Source organism: Triturus cristatus, chromosome 7 (assembly GCF_964204655.1).
Source record: "Triturus cristatus chromosome 7, aTriCri1.1, whole genome shotgun sequence".
NCBI lineage: Eukaryota > Metazoa > Chordata > Amphibia > Caudata > Salamandridae > Triturus > Triturus cristatus.
This window is the reverse complement of record NC_140590.1, coordinates 553,117,128-553,137,796: the sequence shown is the minus strand read 5'-3', so window position 1 is coordinate 553,137,796 and position 20,669 is coordinate 553,117,128. Positions and strand designations below refer to the sequence as shown.

Below are 20,669 nucleotides of genomic sequence, written 5' to 3'. Positions count from 1 at the left end.
ACTTTGTCCTGGTCTGGCGCGACCAGATAAGCACAGTTGGCACATTTTGTGCTTTTAAGCACTACTTTTACTTAAATCTCTAAAATTGCATATTTCCAGTTTTACCAATTGGATTTTTGTTGTTTTGGTGTTCGATAATTAATTACATTTTACACAATTTTCCAAATTGGTGTGGGATTTTTCTTCTGTTGTGTTTTTACTTCATTAATGTTTGGGTGCTACATAAATATTTTACACATTGCTTCCAAGTTAAGCTGGACTGCTTTTGTGGCAAGCTACCAGCGGGTTGAGTGCTGGTTATTATGAGGTTTGTTTGTGTTTCACCCAAACAGAATTGTGGATGCTCCTTGGGTAGGGGTTCATTCCCCATAATCAGCAACCAAATTTCCTACACAGAAGAATCTCAGATTTCACGAATAATCTTTCACTGAACCATGTTTATCCGATCCTAAACTGTGATGGAATTCCATTTTAATGAAGGAATAATATTTCACTCTTATTGATATGATCGCCTGCTTCCTCAATGGAGTAAACACTCCACTAGTTGGACAACTCTAGAACCCTGAAATTCTATTCTGAGAGAACAAAACTATTCAGATTTTAAAGCGTTTATTATTGATGTCAGTCTAACTCCAACTAGCAAAGCAGAACAAGCTACTGTTGCAAGGAGGGTAGGTTCCTATATTTCTTAAATCTAGCAAAGTCAGAGGTTTGATTCCTCATAAACTTCATAATTATTGCACCATAGACAAAATAGTAACACTGACTTTTCAAATGAACATCAGGGGCAATTTTAGGGAAGCAAAAGTTTAGTGCAATCTATTTACATAAAGTTTTGTTTGACACATGTTGTCTCACCTACCACCATTTTTTACACTATGAAATTACGTTTCCAAGGAGTTGTGAGCGCTGGACAATAGAGGAGGGAAAAGTTCCCTTTCATTTGTCTTTGTAACACTCAACCAAGCAGCCCAGCATATTCCGGCCCAAACTTTATATGATGGAAGCAGAATCCAGGAATTGGCTGGGATGGTTGGTGATGTACTTAATAACATCAGGCTGTAGATGCAAGGATATGTTGCTTGCGCTGCAGTCCATTTATGGATTTCAGTGACACTCTTTTTGATATCCTCCTTCCAGGTCTGCCTGCATTGCAGGAAATTCCAAACCAGCGTTGAAGTGCGAGGAGCAGGGACTGAGAGTGTCCTGAATAACCATAAGGCCATTTTCTGTTTTTCAACGTAGGTCCTCTTGTCCCCGGTCATCATTTCCAATGTATCTGCTTGTACCTCTCTCCCAACGTTTCTGCCTCCATCTTCATCACCCTAGTTTATGTCTACACCCCCCGCTCTTGAAACTTACTTCACCCCATCCCTTGTCCCTCCGTATAAGTCTTCCCCACCATCTACTTCCCCATCCCTTTTCTCAGCCTCTTCCTCATGTATCTGTTTTTCTCTATCATTTCTTCTGACTCCCTCTTTCAATTTTATTCAAGCCTTACTATAGATTTCCTTTCTCTCTTTCATTTTTGTTTTCCTCTCTCATTTGTCCCGCTTTTCAACCGTCCCCTCTCCATGGATTCTTAACCCTACATCACCCCTATCTTTGTGTCTATTCGTATTTCCTATCATACCAGTTTTTGTTCCTTCCTTGACCTCCCTAGTGTCACTCAATCTTTACCATGGTCCAGGCTCCCAGCCTCTCCTGGAACCATTCCCCCTGTGCGTTACCTACCAAGCTTGTTGATGCCGATCTCCTGCAGGTCCTCCCAGGTCAGGTCAGTGACGATGCCTATGGAGTCGTAGCCGTTCTCCACCAGCTTCTTGTGGTACTGAGGAAGGCCCAAGGCGCGCAGCCACTCCATGAGATCCGCCTAATTAAAACACAGGGTCAGAAGTGAGCTGCTGCGACTACTGTCGCCACACGCTGGCGGCCAGAGCTTCATTTTTGCGTAGACAGCCAAGGAATACGGACTTCATTTTATACCGTGTGAGACTGATTCCAGATCCAGAAACATAAGACCAGTTCCCCCTCCCGTTTACCAAAAAAAAAAAAAGCCTATTTGGATATGCGTTAGTACTAGTAGTGCGTCTAAGTCCGGCACCAGAACACACAGATGAAAGTCTGACAGAATAAGGACAATTACTAACAGGAGGATGGAACTGGGGTATGGATGTCTGGAGGAAGATAACTGGGAAAATAGGTATTTTGATCTAAAAGAGAAAGGAAACGTTACTTAACTGTAACTATCGGTCTGCAGCTTGTAGTGCTTCCGCTTCTGTGCACACCCCTGCCATAGAGTAATGAACTTGCTCATTACAAGTTACTTTTCTTTGAATACGAGAGCAGAGTCGACGTCAGATTGTGTTTTTTCCCCAAATTACATGAATATAGAAAACATACTGTGCAGTCTGTGTGCGGTGTATTCATAGAGGCAGGAATGTGTGTAAAGTTGAGTCCACACGTTCCATGGCTTGCTCGTATTAGGAAGGTGGGAGGCGGTCATATGTATCCACAGCACTACAAGCGGCAAACCGACCGGTACAGGTAACGCTTTCCACCTGCAGCATTTGTGGCTATAAATCACAAACTGTGCAAAGACTGAAGAGCGGTTCCACCAACAAGACCGGAGCCACAGAGGAGCCCACTGGGACCCGATCAGTCTATATGTATACAGGCCTCCCCACCCCCAAATCCCAGGCCTCAGTATTGGTGTTAACTGTTACGCACTGGAATACAGTATTCTGATGCAAGCTTCCCTGTACTCCCGGGTAGAGACTCAGACATGTGTGAAATAGTTGGGACACTGTCGGGGTCTTTCCTAGATCTTCTGAAAGAGAGGCAGAGGTGAATGATGCAGCCTGGGGCTGTGTGGAAAGCTGGGACTCAGGAGGGAGCAGTCAGACTTTCAATGGAATGCCCCCCCCCCCCCCTTCAATGACCAGCACATCCTGTGTGACTGAGCTGTGCACGTGCAGTCTGACCTTCTCCACCCGCCCTCGGTACTATCCGAGGCGCACATCCCGGTGCCCATGACTTGTTCCACGACCGAATGTGCACTCAGATTTCTATGCCACCCTCCCTCGGCTGCCAGAGTCAGGCCTGGCACATCCGCTGGAGAGTGGAGCCAGCAAATGAAAGAATATGTTAAACCCAACTATTAAAGACAGGGAGCGCCCCAGCTCGGACACAAATACTACTTGATGGCGTGTGGCACATTGCCCTCATCTATTAAAATACCGTAGTGCAATGAACCGAGGACCAGGAATTCACTTGCACATTATTATAAACATTTCACGCAGCCAGGAATTGCACAGTGCAACTGCCCCAAGCCCAGGATATACAGATGTGCTTAAGCACTGCTTTGTCACATTTGTTTTGGGCTACGACGTGTCAGGTGTTACGGTCTCCTCTCACTCGTTCAGTTTTATACATTTATTTACATGAATTGTGCTAGATAAATGTTTATAAAGTTCACAAAGTGAGGTTATGACTAAAAATGAAGTGGAGGTTAGAGCCTCGAGGTGAGAGGTATTTGGGGGCATATGCGTGACAAATGCTGGAAGAGAAGTAGATGAAGGCAGTGGGTGGAAGAAGAACAGGAACAAAAATCAGGAGAAATGGAGACAAAAAGGTGAAGGGGTAAGACAGCAGAACAAGCGAATAAAAACAGGGAAAGATGGAGGAGGAAAGTGGAATTAAATAATAGAGTTAAAAAGATGGACAAGGTAATAGGTTAAGAGGTTACAGAAAGAAAAAACAGAAGTGAGGATAGAGTGAGAGCGGTACCAGGAGGGACTGAGAAGGATATTAGAAATGGGAGTAAGAAGAAAGAACAATAGAAGAAACCAGAATAAGGGTAAGCTTTATGCAAAAGGAGATAGAAGCTAGAGAACGAGAAGTGTATAACTAAGCAAGGAGGACTGGGGAGGACAAAAAGAAGAAATTAGAAGATCCAGAACAAAACAAGGGAACCAGAATGTTAGAGAAGTGAGAGTTTCAGGATCATGTTCAAGGGAACAGAACTGCCATGTTTGGTGGCCTGGGGGTGTACAGTCATGCCCTTGATGTTGGAAGCGTCATGGGCTGCAGTTTCTCTGCAGGTCATATATGGCAGAGCCTTTGGTGCCATGGGCTCTACTAATTAATCTATGAAAACGGTGCCCATGGCACGCAGTAACGACATGTTCTTCCCATCTCAGAGTGCAAATCAATTGCACATAAAGCCAGGCACTGCATCTGGTGTCCATGCGGCAGACACTAGGAAGGAAAGATAATGCGTGATATTTGCAGGGTCGACTTTAAATTTCTGAAGGCTTGTTAGTGTAATTAACCAGTGTATCTTCAGTCTTCATGGTTCCATTTATAATGGCAATTCCAACGTAATATTTTCTCATGTTATTTGCACAGTCCAGCACAACTTGAGCAGTTGCTAACTCGTGAGCTGTCTGCATTTGTGGTCATGAGTGGATGACTCATTGAGCTGAGCACACATTGCCAGCACGCGCCAAGATCTGCAGATCCCAAGTCTAATTTCAGGAAAGCTGACTGAGTCTGGATGGTATGAAGTGCGACGTTAAAACACCTTACTATAATCATATTGTGAAAGGGAGGCGCTGCATGCAATATGGTGTCATGAACAACCCTGACCTTGGCAACACTTTTATTTTGAGTCATCCTAACAAAACATTAATATCTTTACTTGAAGCTCCCAATGTTTGATGGGCTCAGATGCAGTCATGTGCAGTGAGATTGCCCTAAACCAGAACAGTAGCAACTTTAATGACTGAATGCACGGGGTCCATCCGTACACAACTCACCTTGTCCACCTACACCTAAGGGGCAGAACAGAGAAATACCGAGTCGCTGCATTTCTTGTGGTTTTACACTACTTGGGTAAGAACGGTCCGGTGGAGCGAAGGAATCCTGGCGACTTCGGATTTTTATAAGCACCTCATTTGTTGAGGTCTCTGCTATACTAGCCCTGTGGCCAGATTTAAGGATTTAAGTTCGTGGACTGCTTTAGGGCATCACTTCTCTTTGGTCTTTTTTGTTGACCCAGTGCCTTTGTTTTGATTTAATGCTCCTCTCAGGCAGACTACATAGCAGAAATCCCACTTATAGGGAGGAATGGGTTAGACTGCTGAACCTGTCTACTGGGAGTTGAGGATCACAGCAGACTGCATACAAACTGTTCTAATTCAGAACAGGGTTCTAAAGCTTCATTCCCAAAAGCTAAAATTCAAGGCAGTGGCCATTCACATTTAGTATTCTTTGAGAAAGTGAGCAAAACAGCCCACAAAATGTAACAAGACCCAGCTCTGTCTAACAAAAACAGATATAAGCTCAACATGACGGTCAGAAGGAGACCCAGAACTTTAGGGTTTACGTTTTGAGAGCTCCAGCTTGAAGTGACCGCACAAGCGCTCCCTTGTAATGAGAGCTCCCCTCAAAGGGGAAATAGTTCCTCAAAACAAAATCAAATATAAATTACGCATGTGACAAACAATTGAAACCAAAACTCCGGCACTGGATGCCCAAGCAGGTCCTTCACTGCCCTTACAGTCAAGACTCCTGTTTCTACTATACACAAGCAAGTGGAGAAGGAGCTAAGCTTCAGCTGAGAGGAGGGAGGCAGCTGGACAAATGGGATACCCCAAAAGCACTGGAAAACAAGGCAAGGGGTACTGGGAAGACACCAGCAAAAAATATGGAAAATGCTACTTACCAGTATGCATCTGTTCTTGGCATGTAGAGCTGCAGAATTATATACTTGTGCACAGATTGCCATCTGGTGTTGGGCTCGGATGTTTGCACTTTGTAGTTGTATTGGAAGAAGTTCTTTGTAGTCACGAGCTAGGGGACTCCTCCTTAGGACGATAGTGCGCATGGGTATCGACTTCATCCTCAGATTGTTTTTCGCCATAGAGGGTGATGATGGAGTTTGTGAGAAAAGGAAAGAGATGTCCATGTGTGATGTATCTAAGTAAGCTAGCACTGCAACAGATAAAGGTACCCGGGTGGGCATATATAATTCTGCAGCTCTACATGCCAAGAACAGATGCATACTGGTAAGTAGCATTTTCTGTTTGAGGCATATGAGCTGCAGAATATATACTTGTGCATAGACTGTACAGCAGTACTCTCCCTAGCGGTGGCCACCTGTATCTGTTGCAGTGGTTTGAAAAAGTGTCCTTAGTACAGCCTGGCACACACTAGCCTGTAGTTTTGCATGCACATCTACACAATAGTGTTTTGTGAAAGTGTGCGGTGTAGACCATGTTGCTGCTTTACAAATGTCATCTATGGGAATGTTCCCTAAGAATGCCATAGAAGCCCCTAGTTTGCGTGTAGAATGCGCTCTAAGGGGAATGGATAATGTACGCTTTGCTTTTTGGTAGCATATCTGTATTCATTTAACGATCCACATGGCTATTCCAGCTTTTGATGTAGGATTGCCTTTATGTGGTGGTGAGAAAGGGGTTTAGTTTTTCTGAAAGTTTTTGTCCTTTCACTGTAATAAAGGATAGTTCTTTTGACGTCAAGCGTATGAAGAGCCCGTTCTTCTACTGCGTCTGGTTGAGGAAAAAAGACTGGCAGCTCAACAGACTGGTTAAGGTGGAAAGCAGAAACGACTTTTGGTAAGAATTTAGGGATTGTCCTAAGAACCAGTTTGTTGTGATGTATTTGCAAAAATGGTTCTTGTATGGTTAATGCCTGGAGTTCACCAACTCTTCCGAGAGATGTGATCGCTACAAGGAAAACTACTTTCCATGTGAGAAATTGTAGCTCACATTTATGTAAAGGTTCACATGAGGGACCCATGAGCCTGGTAAGGACATTGTTTAGGTTCCACTCTGGAGAGGGTGGACCTCTGGGAGGAATTATCTTTTTAAGGCCTTCCATGTATGCTTTGATAGCAGGTACCTTAAACAATGACAAGTGTTGTCTGTTTTGTAGGTAAGCGGTCTTTGGCAGCAAGATGTAATTGTATAGATGTGTATGCCAGATTACATTTTTGTAGATGCAAGAGATAACAAATAATGTTTTGGATTGAAGCATCTAGTAGATTGATTGTGTTGTTATTACAGTAGATAACAAATCTTTTCCATTTAGCTGCATAGCACTCTCTAGTGGTAGGACGTCTAGCCTCTTTAATCATATTCATACAGTCGGACGGAAGGTTGAGGTAACCAAACTCTAAGACTTCAGGAGCAGGATCGCTAGGTTCAGTTGAGCTGGATGCCTTATTTCTCCATGGTTCTGTGTGAGAAGCTTTGGAGAAAGGTGCAACTTTTGATGTGGAACTACTGAGAGTTCCAGCAGGGTTGTAAACCATGGTTGTCGGGCCCATGTTGGAGCAACCAGGATCATTGTGAGAGACTGTTGTGTGAGCTTGCGTACCGTTAATGGAATGAGCAGGAGAGGCGGAAAAGCGTACGCAAATCTGCCTGACCAGTTCATCCATATTGCATTGCCTTTGGACAATGGGTGTGGATACCTGGAGGCGAAGCTTGGGCATTTTGCGTTTAAATGTGTGGCGAACAGATCTATGTCTGGGTGGCCCCATATCTGAAAAAATGAAGAACTTGTGGATGAAGTTCCCATTCGTGGATCTGCTGTCTCTGATGACAGAATAGATCCGCAATTTGATTGTGTTCCCCTGGAAGATGTTCTGCTAAGAGGTATATTTTTTGAGGAATGGCCCATCTCGATATGCTTTGCGCTAGGCATGAAAGCTGCAGAGTGTGTGTCCCCCCCTGTTTTTGTATATAGTACATTACTGTCATATTGTCCGTACGGACGAGGACAGCTTTGTGCACGAGATTTATTTGGAATGATTGTAATGCGAGAAAAATCGCCAGTAATTTGAGGTGATGGATGTGGAGCACTTTCTGTTGATGGGTCCACATACCCTGAATGGTATGGTTTAAGAGATGAGCTCCCCAGCCGGTGAGCGATGCGTCCGCTGTTAACACTATATGTGGAACCGGGTCTAGGAACGGCCGCCCTTTGGAAAGGTTTTGTGTGTTCCACCACTGCTGAGAGCGATGTGGGCGGCTGTCTACCAACACCAGATCTGTAAGCTGACTTTGAGCGTGGTTCCACTGATGTGCCAAACATTCCTGTAATGGTCGCATTTGGAGTCTTGCATGAGGTACGATTAAACTGCAAGAAGCCATCATCCCTATTAGTTGCATAAACACTCGAGCTGGTAGTGAGTGTTGAGGTTGAAATTTTGTTATGAGAGCTTGCATGGTGGCTATCCTGGCTGGATAGGGGTATGCAAGGGCTTTTGAAGTATCTATTTTGGCGCCTAGATACTGTTGGGTGTGGGATGGTTGAAGACGTGACTTGGTGAGGTTTATTGTGAAGTCGTGCAGCAGCTGGACTGTTTTGTGTGTGTGGTGCACATAATCGCTGCGTGACTTGGCTTTTATGAGCCAGTCGTTGAGGTAAGGAAACACATGAATGTGTTGTCTTCGCAAGTGAGCTGCTACTACTGTGAGACATTTTGTGAAGACTGGGTGCTGTAGTCACTCTGAATGGGAGCACTTTGAACTGGTAGTGCTGGCCGTCTACTACAAACCGTAGATATTTCCTGTGAGCAGGGTGAATAGGAATGTGAAAGGAGATCTAGAGTGGCAAGGAAATCGCCTTGTTGGAGCAATGGCAGGACCTGTCGGAGAGTGACCATGTGAAAGTGGTCGGATTGTATGTACAGGTTTAAACGGTCTGAGGTCTAATATTGGCCTGAGAGTGCGGTCCTTTTTTTGGGATGAGGAAGTAAAGGGAGTAAACCCCTATACCTTGATGGTGTATGCAAACCGGTTCTATTGCGTGCTTTTGCAAGAGAGAGAGAGAATCTCTTGTTTTAGAAGCATGAGATGTTCTGTAGACATCAGACGTTGTTCGGGCGGTATGTGTGGAGGAGTAGAGGTGAGTTCCAGGCAGTAACCATACTGGATAATTTGTCTCACCCACCTGTCTGTGGTGATGGAATTCCAGACAGATAAGAACTGTGATAGTCTTCCCCCCACTGGAGTGGAATGTTCAGAGGGGAGTGGGGGGGAAGTCACTGTTTTGTGCTAGGGTAGGTGCGGTTGTTATTACCGCAGCCTCTTCCTTTGTTATTTCTTCTGTAACCCCCTCTAAAATATCCTCTGTTGCAGGAATTTTGAGTGGGGTTTTGTAGGAAGAAGTGTTGTCTGTCTCAATGGTTTTGGAGGCACCCCTATAAAAGGAGCAACAAAAGGAACCTCTAGTTGTTGGTGACTGTAAGTCCCCCATGGATTTAGCTGTTTCATTGTCTTTTTTCATCTTCTCTAAAGATGTGTCTACAGTAGGTCCAAATAAGTGTTCTTGATCAAAAGGCGTATTAAGAATTTGAGACTGCACCTCCTGTTTAAAACCAGATATGTGTAGCCATGCATGCCTGTGCAGTAAAACACTTGTGTTAACACCACGAGATGCTGTGTCTGCTGCATCAAGAGCACATTTGATAGAGGTGTTTGTAATTAGCTTTCCCTCTTGTATGAGGTTGCTAGCTTTAGACCTATATTGTTCTGGAAGATGTTGCACGAGTATCTCAAGCTCATCATAATGCGCCCGGTCATACCTGGCCAGCAAAGCTTGGGCGTTGGCAATGCACCAGTAATTTGCTGCCTGTGACGCAACCCGTTTACCAGATGCATCCAAAAATTTAGATTCTTTATCCTGAGGAGGGGCATCACCTGTTTTGGAATTTGCCAGTTTACGGGCATTTGACACTACTAGAGAATCTAGAGGGAGCTGCCCCTTGATATAAGCTGGATCATTTGGAGCTGATTTACATTTTTTATCAACCCAGGTGTTGAGTACTCTAGCCCTGACAGGGTCTTTAAACACATCAGGGGCATGTTTAATCATACCTTTTAATATACGTAAAGTACTTGTTGACTTTTGTGTAAAAGTCTCTAATAAAAACTCTTCCTCCAAAGGGTCTGAGTGTAATTCTACCCCATGATATTTGGCTGCTCTGTTTAGGAGTTGCGCAAAACCTAGGTTGTCATCTTGAAGGGATGATTTAGATGGGTATGAGTCTGCCTCAGGTATATCTGGGACATTATCATAATCCTCCCAAAGGTCAGGTGGTGGGATACTGTGGATGTCATCATCGGCATCCCCTTGCGGGTCTCCATTTCCATTCCCACCCCCAAATTCATCATCATGTTGTGGTGCAGGTGAAGGAGGAGGCAGCGGAGTGTGCTGGAGAAAGTGGTATAGCTGGAAGAGTTGGAGGGGGACAGGAGGGTCTGAAAGGTGAAGTTGCTATGTCTTTCTTCTTTAAGGTACCTCAGATGCTTCTGAGGTGTCCAATTTCCTCTTTTTAGGTGGTATTGTTGTTACATGACCTGTATAAGGGTCAATGTGGAGGGTTTTTTGTTTCAGATCCGATGGATCTGGCTGAAACAGTTCTTTGGAGCCATTGTCTTTTTTCGGCACCGACGATTTTGATTCCGAGTGATGCTTTGATTTAGTCTCTGTAGCTTTAGGAGGGGTCTTGGTTTCCTTATGCTTTGGTGGAGTTTGAATCCGAAATCTTGTTCGGCTCCGAAGATTTATGGGGGAATTTTGGGTCCTAGGGCTTGTCCTCGGTGTGTTTTGGTGCCGAAAAGCTTGGTGTCCAAGCCGTCTTCGGTGCCGATGTAACAGGGCGTGGCACAGTGTTTGTTTTTGGCTTTTGTTTCGGTGCCGGGGATTGTTTTTCGGTACCAGTACGTGGCTGACTCAGTCCCGAGCCGCCTGAAGGCTTTTCTTTGGGCTTCGGAGCCGGGCCCGCGGGCCGGGCATCTGAAGCATTATCCCGGTGTCGACCTGAGCCCGAAGGCGAAGGTGTTACAGGAGCCTTATCTTTTGTTTTAGATGGGGCAGGGGTGTCGAGTTCGGTACTCACGATCCGTTGACCTGGAGTAACGGTCTGATCCTTGGCATCTGACTCATCGGCCTCGGAAACTCGGATGTCTTCATTCTCCGGTTCTTGTGGAACATCGGGCATGCATCGAAGATGTCGTCCGGCGCCGAGGTAGTTGATCGAGACATTATGTGACGTTGAGCCAAGCGATCACGTATGGTCTTCTTTGATCTGAAGGAAGCACAGGCCTCGCAGTCTTTGTCCTCGTGTTCTGGAGAGAGGCAAAGGTTACAGACTTCGTGGTGATCAGTGTGTAAGAATTTAGCACCACACAAGAGGCATTTTTTAAATGGAGTTCTTTACATTGACTGCAGGGCCTGATGGCGCAGATGGGCCCAAAGGGCCGCGTCGATGACCGGAATCGAAGTTCTTGATGACTTTTTTCATGCGAGTCGAAGGGGAACACGATTGAAACAATACCGTCGAGTGGTGAGGGATTGCGCGTCGAAGGGGGATCGAGTAAGAGAGCGACCCACAGCGCAGCAATTTACATCCAAACCCGATGGCGGAAAAAAAATATCTGAGGATGGAGTCGATGCCCATGCGCACTATCGTCCTAAGGAGTCACCTATCTTGTGACTACAAAGAACTTCTTCCAATACAACAACAAAGTGCAAACATCCGAGCCCAACACCAGATGGCGATTTATGCACAAGTATATATTCTGTAGCTCATATGCCTCGAACACAGAATTATAAAACAGACTGAGCCAAAAACTGTTGCGGCAGGGAGATAGCGTACACATCTGGGTAGACATGAGCATGGAAAACGGCATTTCACATATAATTAAACCAAAACCAGCAACATGGATGAAAACAAGGTTTGCCAGTGGGTGTCGCCCTGTGTATGAAGACATGCTTTCAGTAAAAAATGCAAAAAGACAAATGTAATTGGAGACTAATAAAACTATTTCCCGTTTGAAAATATCCAAGGTGGGAAAAATCATATGACATTAATTCTAAAGTTATTAAATCAAATGTAGACAACATCTAAAGCCAAAGAAATTGCACAGAGAATCTTTTCATTCCGCGTGGTAGGATACTCACCGGGGTGTAGTTTGGAAGCCATTCGGCAACGCTGATGCGACTGATCTCCGTTGAGATCTTCTTGCGATGTCCTGGCTTGGTCACCCCAACTGCGGTCAGATCCTGCAACAGAAGAGAGCATCTCAGACAGGAGGTGATGAGGAGGAGGGTAGCAACAACAAAGGGCAGGGGCTGGGGAAGTGGAGGAATGCAATGTCATCACATGCTGATCACGTAGAAAAGACACCAGTGAGATGAAAAGGAGCATGGAAAATATTGAATATGCTACTTACCAGTATGCATCTGTTCTTGGCATGTAGGGCTGCTGACATTCATATCTGTGCATAGATCGCCGCCTAGTGTTGGGTCCGGATGTTTGCACGTTGTTGTCCTGGAAGAGTCTTCGAAGTATCCTTGGATAGGTGACTCCTCCCCTGGACTACAGTGCGCATGGGCATCCTCTCCATCCTCAGATTGTTTTTCGCCATTGTGGCAGTGATGGAGTAGATACAGAAAGTGATGACCATGCTAGCAGTAATTCTGAGAGCTGCAGCTGCGACAGGCGCCGGGGAGGAGGGAGGGCGATATGAATGTCAGCAGCCCTACATGCCAAGAACAGATGCATACTGGTAAGTAGCATATTCAGTTCGAGGCATGTGGGCTGCTGAATTCATATCTGTGCATAGAATACATAGCAGTGCCCTCTATTAGCGGCGGCTACCCGTGCCAGCTGCAGCGGTCTGAAAAAGTGTTTTGAGAACAGCCTGTCCTACAGCTGCCTGCTGTTTTGACTGCACATCTACGCAATAGTGTTTTGTAAATGTGTGTGTAGTGGACCATGTGGCTGCTTTGCATATATCATGCAGGGGAATATTTCCTAGGAAGGCCATGGAAGCCCCCAACTTACGGGTTGAGTGGGCTCGTGGTGGAATAGTTAATGTGCGTTTTGCCTTTTGATAACAGATTTGAATACACTTAACTATCCATCTGGCTATCCCTGCTTTGGAGATGGCGTTACCTTTGTGGTGTGGGGCAAAGGCAACGAACAGTTGTTTTGTCTTCCTGAATGGTTTAGTCCTGTCGATGTAGTACATGAGGGCCCTCCGTACATCTAGTGTATGTAGTGCCCTTTCTGCAACAGTTTGTGGGTTTTGGAAGAAAACGGGCAGTTCAATAGTCTGGTTCATGTGGAACTGCGATATTACCTTGGGCATGAACTTGGGGTTGGTACGTAGTACGACCCTGTTGGCGTGAACCTGAATAAATGGCTCTTGAACGGTTAGTGCCTGGAGTTCACTAACTCTTCTGAGGGAAGTGATTGCTACTAGGAAGGCCACTTTCCAGGTAAGGAATTGAATCTCGCATGAGTGTAGAGGTTCAAAGGGTGGACCCATCAGGCGTGTGAGGACCAAGTTGAGGTTCCACATTGGAGCCGGTGGGTGACTAGGTGGAATGACTCGTTTGAGCCCTTCCAAGAATGCTTTGATGGCAGGCACTCTGAATAGAGAGAGGTGCTGCCTGGTTTGCAGATAGGCTGATATTGCGGTCAAATGGACACGTATAGAGGTGTACGCCAGATTGCATCGATATAGGTGTAAGAGATAACAGATGATGTTTTGGATGGATGCGTCCAGCGGGTTGATGTCATTATTACCGCAATAAATGACGAACCTTTTCCATTTGGCTGCATAGCAAGCTCTGGTAGTGGGTCTCCTGGCCTCCTTGATGATGTCCATACAGTCAGGTGGCAGGTTGAGATAGCCAAACTCTAGGACTTCAGGAGCCAGATCGCCAGATTCAGCTGTTGCGGATCTGGGTGCTGAACCTCTCCATGGTTCTGCGTCAAATGCGCGGGTTTGATCCGCAGCCTTTGATGCGGCACCACGGAAAGTTCGAGGAAGGTGGTGTACCACGGCTGGCGTGCCCACGTGGGAGCAACTGGGACGAGTGTCAGGGAGTGTTGTCGGAGTTTGCGGGCCACTAGCGGTATCAATGGCGCTGGGGGAAAAGCGTACGCAAATCTGCCGGACCAGTTCATCCATATCGCATTGCCCTGCGACTGCGGATGTGGGAATCTGGCGGCGAAGCTTGGGCATTTTGCGTTTTCGCTTGTCGCGAATAGGTCTATCTCCGGATGACCCCACTGCTGAAAGTACGGTTGGAGTACTGATGGGTGTAACTCCCACTCGTGCATTTGGTGGCTGTGTCTGCTGAGCAGATCCGCCATCTGGTTGTCCTTGCCAGGGAGGTGTTCCGCCATGAGGAACATGTTCCTCTGAATGGCCCACTTCCACATGCTCTGAGCCAGATGAGACAGCTGTGGAGAGTGTGTGCCTCCCTGTTTCTGTATGTAGTACATTGCGGTCATGTTGTCCGTCCGGATCAACACGACCTTGTTGCATAGATGTACTTTGAATGCCTTCATGGCTAGGAAGATTGCCATCAATTCCAGAAGGTTGATGTGCAACTTCTTTTGTTGTGTTGTCCATAGTCCTTGCACTGTGTAGTGGAGTACATGAGCTCCCCATCCCTGGAGAGACGCGTCCGCTGTCAGTACTATTTGTGGGACAGGCTCTTGGAACGGTCGGCCCTTGCAAAGGTTTTGTGGATTCCACCAATGCAGAGAGTTGTATGCCCGACCGCTCACCAACACTAGGTCCTTTAACTGTCCTTGAGCCTGATTCCACTGACGTGCTAGGCACTCCTGAAGTGGGCGCATATGTAATCTCGCGTGCGGGACTATGAAGATGCAGGAGGCCATCATGCCTATCAACTGCATAAATACTCGCGCTGGAAGTGAGTGATTGGGTTTGAATTTGGAGATCAGCAGTTGTATGCTGTTGATCCTCACTAAGTTTGGCTGAGCTGTGGCCGCCAGAGTGTCTATAGTCGCACCTAGGTACTGTTGTACGTGTGCGGGCTGGAGATGGGACTTTGGATAATTCAGTGAGAATCCCAGACTGTGAAGAAGGTGAATGGTGCGGGACATGTGGCTTGCACATTGCTGGGCTGACTTCGCTTGAACGAGCCAGTCGTCTAGGTAGGGGTAGACGTGTATATGCTGCCTCCGTAGATGTGCTGCCACCGTAGCTAGGCACTTCGTGAAAACCCTGGGCGCTGTTGTCACGCCGAAGGGAAGGACTTTGAACTGATAGTGCTGCCCTTGAACAGTGAACCTGAGGTATTTTTTGTGTGAGGGGTGGATGGGTATGTGAAAGTACGCATCCTTGAGGTCCAGTGTGGCTAGGAAGTCTCCCTGCTTGAGAAGCGGAAGGACTTGCTGTAGAGTGAGCATATGAAAGTGCTCTGAAAGAATGTACTGGTTCAGGGGTCTCAGGTCCAATATAGGTCTGAGCGACCCGTCCTTTTTTGGAATTAAGAAGTAGAGGGAGTATACTCCCGCACCCTGCTCGTGGATGGGTACGACCTCTATAGCGCCTTTTAGAAGCATACTTTGCACTTCTTGCTGTAAGAGCGTTAAGTGCTCTGAGGACATAGGACGGTTTCTTGGTGGTATTGTGGGTGGAGTGGAGGTTAACTCCAGACAGTAACCGTATTTTATAATATCTTTGACCCACCTGTCCGTGGTGATGGAATTCCACGTGGACAGGAACCTATGTAGCCTTCCCCCGACAGGTGTTATGTGGTCGGGAGGAAGGGAGAGGGCGTCACTGCTTGTTCTTGGGGGAGGACCTGGTGTTGCCGTAGCCGCGTCCTCTGCCCTTTGTGCTGGAGCCACGATATCCACCTCGGGTGTTTTTATCATAGGTGGTCTGTGTATTGCCTTTGTTATATGTTTGTTGTGACCCCTGTCCTCTACCTGCTCCCTTGTTTCCGGGGCGACGAAAGGAGCCGCTCCGAAAGGACTGAGTTTGTAGTGCGCCCATGGACTTTGCAGTGTCCGTATCCTTTTTTATCTTTTCGAGGGTGGTGTCAACCTCTGGCCCGAATAAATAGTCGGGGTTGACGGGCTGGTTCAGTATATTGTTTTGTACCTCAGGCTTGAATCCTGAGATCCGTAGCCAGGCATGTCGTCGCAACATGACGCTTGTGTTTATGGCTCTGGCAGCCGTGTCTGCAGCATCTAGTGCGCATTTGATGGAAGCGTTCGTTAGTAGCTGTCCTTCTCTGATGAGCATTTCAGCGCCTTCCTTGAACTGGTCAGGGAGATGTTGGAATATTTGCTCAAGTGTGTCATAGTGCGCTCTATCATAGCGAGCAAGGAGCGCCTGAGTGTTGGCTATGCGCCATATGTTGGCAGCTTGGGCGGCAACTCGCTTGCCAGAGGTTTCTAACACCTTGGACTCTTTGTCCGGGGGAGGAGCGTCACCTGTTGTTTGCGAGTGTGCCCTCTTGCGTGCATTCGCTACGACGATGGAGTCGAGTGGTAATTGTCCTCTGATGTAAGTAGGATCCCCAGGTGCTGATCTGTATTTTTTATCAATCCTGGGGTTTATCACTCGTGCCCTGGTGGGTTCTTTGAAAATGTCTTTGGCTGGTTTGAGGACCCCCTTCAACATTGGCAGAGTCTTTACATGTCTTTCTGAGGATGCAAAGGTGTCCATTAGAAAGTCATCTTCGATGGTATCAGAGTGAAGCTGCACCCCATGGTTATTGGCAGCACGTTCGATAAGAGCATTGAACGCCGCAGTATCCTCCGTAGGAGATGTCTTTACCCCATAGAGTTGTGGGTCCTGTGCATCGAGAGGTGCACTGGGGTCTGCAGGGTCGCCCCAAGTTTGATCAGGGTCCTGCTGGTCATCAGGGTCCGTGTCTACATGGTAGGGGACTTGGTCAGCCATGTAGTCCTCCAATGCGTCTGTATCGGAGCGTGTGGGGGAGAACCGGTGTGGATCCTGGCAGGATGAATGGAAGGGTTCATAAAGGAGAGGTTCCGATTCTGCAGGCAACTTCCTTTTTAGTGGGATCCTGAAAGGGTCCAATGGCGGCTCCGAAGTTATCCTTCGGTCTTGGAGAATCATCCTGCCAGTGCCGGCGTCGATGATACGTGCCGGAGACGTCTCAGCAGGTGTGACCGTAGGTTGGGTGACCCTTGTCCTGAGTTGGAACATTTTCGGGATTGTTGACGGAGGCAAGCCGAAGGTAATGTTGGTCGGCACCGAAGAGGCTGCGGGAGCTCCGACCGAACCGGAGCCCGACGTGTCCTGGAGGACAGGTGTGGTTTTGCTGCCTTGCGTCGCACCAGGTCGTACTTGGGGCGCCTTCGAGGCTTTGGCACCGGCCAGGCTCGTAGAGGCGGCCGTAGATTTTTTCGGCGCCGGCGGGTCATCGAGTCGGGGTGAAGAGATCACCGTCGAAGTCTTCGATACCTGAGGCTTAGGTGTCGTCGAGGGAGCGATGTGAGACACAGCAGGCGGTACGGCCCTTGGTGTCGTCGGTGCCGGTAGCCGAGCAGGTTTGTCGGTGCCGATGGCTTTTTTCCGTTTGTCGACTCCAACGTCGCCCGCTTCAAGTTCGGCACCGAAGTCCCTCTTGGTGCGGTCGGTGCCGACGCGGTGCGCTGGCGTCGAAGGCCTCGATCCGACCAGCGCTACTTTCAGTTTCGGTTTCGGTGGAACCTGAGCAGCTTTCGGTTTCGGTTTTGTGGTAGGGAAACCAGCCTGTTTATGTAGTAATGGCTGCCGCTGAACGTCCGAGGCCGGGCCCGAGGGCGGGGCCGAAGAACTGCGGGATGGGTCTCGGGTAAGGCCCGAAGGCGATCCCTCGACCGGAGCCATAGGCTGTGGCACTGGTGTTTGAACGGTTTGAACAGGTAGGCCTTGTTCATCATTGGAGCTACTTTCTTCGGCCCCGAAGGCCTCCTCGTCGTCTCCTACCTCGGTGTCGTCTTCACCTCTGTGGAAGAGTGACTCGTCTTCCTCGTCCGATCCGGGGTCGTGTTCGGAAACGGGACTGGAGGGCAAGACTTCCAATTCTTCGACGTCTTCGGCCTCGCCGAAGATGTCTGTTGGGGCCGGTGCCGCGTGCTGCGCCTCGAGTCTCGCCGCTCGTCGATTCCGCAGAGTCTTCTTCGAGCGGAACCGGGCACAGGCCATGCATGTTGATTCGTCGTGGTCCGGCGAAAGGCATTTGTTGCACACCGGATGGACGTCGATGTGTGGGTACTTCGCATTGCATACCGGACACCTTTTGAATGGCGTCCTGGATTCCATCGTCGAAGTAGTCGATGGACAGGTAAATGCGAAAGCAGTCGGCGCTGAAAGTTAGTAAACTAACAAATTCTATCGAAACCCGATCGATAAACAGTACCGACGCGAACTAAAGGCCTTTTGGCCTCGAAAAAATATTTTCCTAACTTGAGCTAAGATAGCACATCCGAACCCAATGGCGGAAAAAAACAATCTGAGGATGGAGAGGATGCCCATGCGCACTGTAGTCCAGGGGAGGAGTCACCTATCCAAGGATACTTCGAAGACTCTTCCAGGACAACAACGTGCAAACATCCGGACCCAACACTAGGCGGCGATCTATGCACAGATATGAATTCAGCAGCCCACATGCCTCGAACTATCAAGTACAGAATACAGTGGTCGCTTGAAAGATGCAACCAGATATGTGGAGGATGAGATTAGTCAAGGAGAAGGCACCTCAGTGAGAAGTGGGAGGTTTAGCGCATGCCACCAGACATGGAGGGGAAACCAGGCAGATACAAGTCCATGAGGCGTGGGGAGACGGGAAACTTATGATCAGAGATGTATGGAAAACACCAATCACGGAGGAGGCCAGTGATCAAAAGGCAATATTTAGGACAGTATACTTTATAATGAAAGAGGATTTTGATAATGCTCCCACATCATAATTAATGGCATTAAACTTCAATGCTCTCATTATTCTGTCTCCTTACAAAACAGTGTCCACTTCCTGCTCCCAAAGGTGTCTATGCAACATAGTTCAAGCACTTGCTTGTGGAGTGAGATGCGGTACAAGGTCACTATGTAGCACCCGAAGATGCTTTCTTTGGGACTGTCCCCATTACCTCTGAGGTCATGCTCTACTGATCCAAGACCCTTCACCTAAGAGATCAGATGACCTTCCATTGATATGTGATAATTTACCTCAGGAGGTGACTCACTCTCAAGTTGAGATGAGCTTACAGTGATTGCCAGAAGAGACCGTAATAACCAAGAATAATTTGTCTCCAGCAACAGCATTTTCTCTAGATTTATAAGATATAAATTATTTCCCAGCTGCCACTAAGAACCCGAAAACATTTCACAGGATAAAAAATCTTAAACTCCATGCTCTTGTGGAAATATGGATTTTTCTGGTCAGTTATGTCCCCTATCTTGGACCCCAACGGTTCTATGTACATGTCACATGTACATGTATGTTCCCTCCAGTTCCAGTTATGAAGACGCAAATACATGTGCGTCCACCGTCAACATGTCCTCTGTCAGATCCGCCATGAATAGGCCGGATATTCCATTCCTAAGTACAAAAGGCCACCGGCTTTATATGGCTCACTTATGCCATTTTACAGTCCAGGCAAGTAGGCCCTGATTCTGTCATCAAAACTCCTCTTGCCTTCTGCCTCTGAAAGCTCGAGTCTGAGCCTGCATCTGTGACCATGAACTTTGTCTCATTCTCTGCGCGGCTCACGAAGCCTGACATCAGCCTATTCTCTGCCAAGAACTGTATTTCACCTTCGAGTTATCTGCTTCCCCCTCAGCCGATGCATTCCTGCCTAGTAGTTTAAGTAAACATTCTTCCAGTTACCAAGCAAAGGGCCCGGCTTCTCTGTCTTAATACAAGTAATTCATAGCCCTGTTACTATGGAAGATTCCTGCCCTCGCATTTAGTGTAGACACTTAGACGCTTGTACACGCACACACAGTCAGTATAGAATAGATTCTGTCCGAGAGTCCTTCCTTTGTGGATAACATAGTTCTTTAAACATAGGATGTTAGATATGATTTGGGATTAGGTTGACTTGACCCCTCAGACTTCTTGTCTCCACATGTAGAGCTAAATGTCAAGTCCCCTTCACCCCCTAGTTACACGTCAATCACACGTCATGCTGCTGCGCGCGCATCTATGCCAAGTATTATCTTATAGATCCACCTATAGGTGACATCACGACCAATTATGTTCCTTTTTACTCCTTGTTCCACCCATTTTCGGTTACGCAGACAATTCGTCATTTTCCTTATCAATTATTACGCCTATTGCATTCGCTTCATTGTAATGTATGTATTATAAAAGCCATTTCATGTCAATATTGTGTGTGCTTCACTTCCTGAACCTTCGTGGTGACGGAACATTGGGAGCAACCGATTATAATCGAGTATTGGAATAAAGCCCATTCCGAACCTCTAATACCACGGATTCTGCCTCTCATTTTACTGAGCTATTTTATTATGTTCCTGTATCAAATTCAGTCCAGGTAAAGGAGAATTATTTACCACATGAATGGCGCCCGAACAGGGACACTTTCTCATCTCACGCGCCGGCGGTGAGTTGCAGGCCCGGTCTCCTGCCACAGCTGGACGGACAATAACGCGTACCAGCAGGATTTCCTGTAGTTCCCTCCGGTCAAGCGGGGGCGACTGAGACTGCGATCAACACCCAGACGAGGCGGTGAGAAGTGCGAAGTATCCCGACCAGAGCCTAGCTGAGAGAGCAAGATCCGAGGTATACAGAGACCCACCAGTCCGAAGTCAAGCCCAGTG

At 47.3% G+C, this 20,669-nt stretch overlaps 1 protein-coding gene across 4 annotated transcripts in view; it reads right to left on the bottom strand.

The window, feature by feature from the left end:
* CASKIN2 (CASK interacting protein 2) overlaps positions 1-20,669 on the bottom strand; it is a 312,904-nt gene that overhangs the window by 38,474 nt on the left and 253,761 nt on the right. For all 4 annotated transcript variants that reach the window (XM_085617001.1, XM_085617003.1, XM_085617004.1 and 1 more), the window contains 2 exons: positions 12,001-12,102; positions 1,735-1,873 (listed from right to left, as the gene is read on the bottom strand). In XM_085617001.1, coding sequence (XP_085473127.1) covers positions 1,735-1,873; positions 12,001-12,102 — 241 coding nt within the window. The remainder of the gene's footprint in view (positions 1-1,734; positions 1,874-12,000; positions 12,103-20,669) is intronic.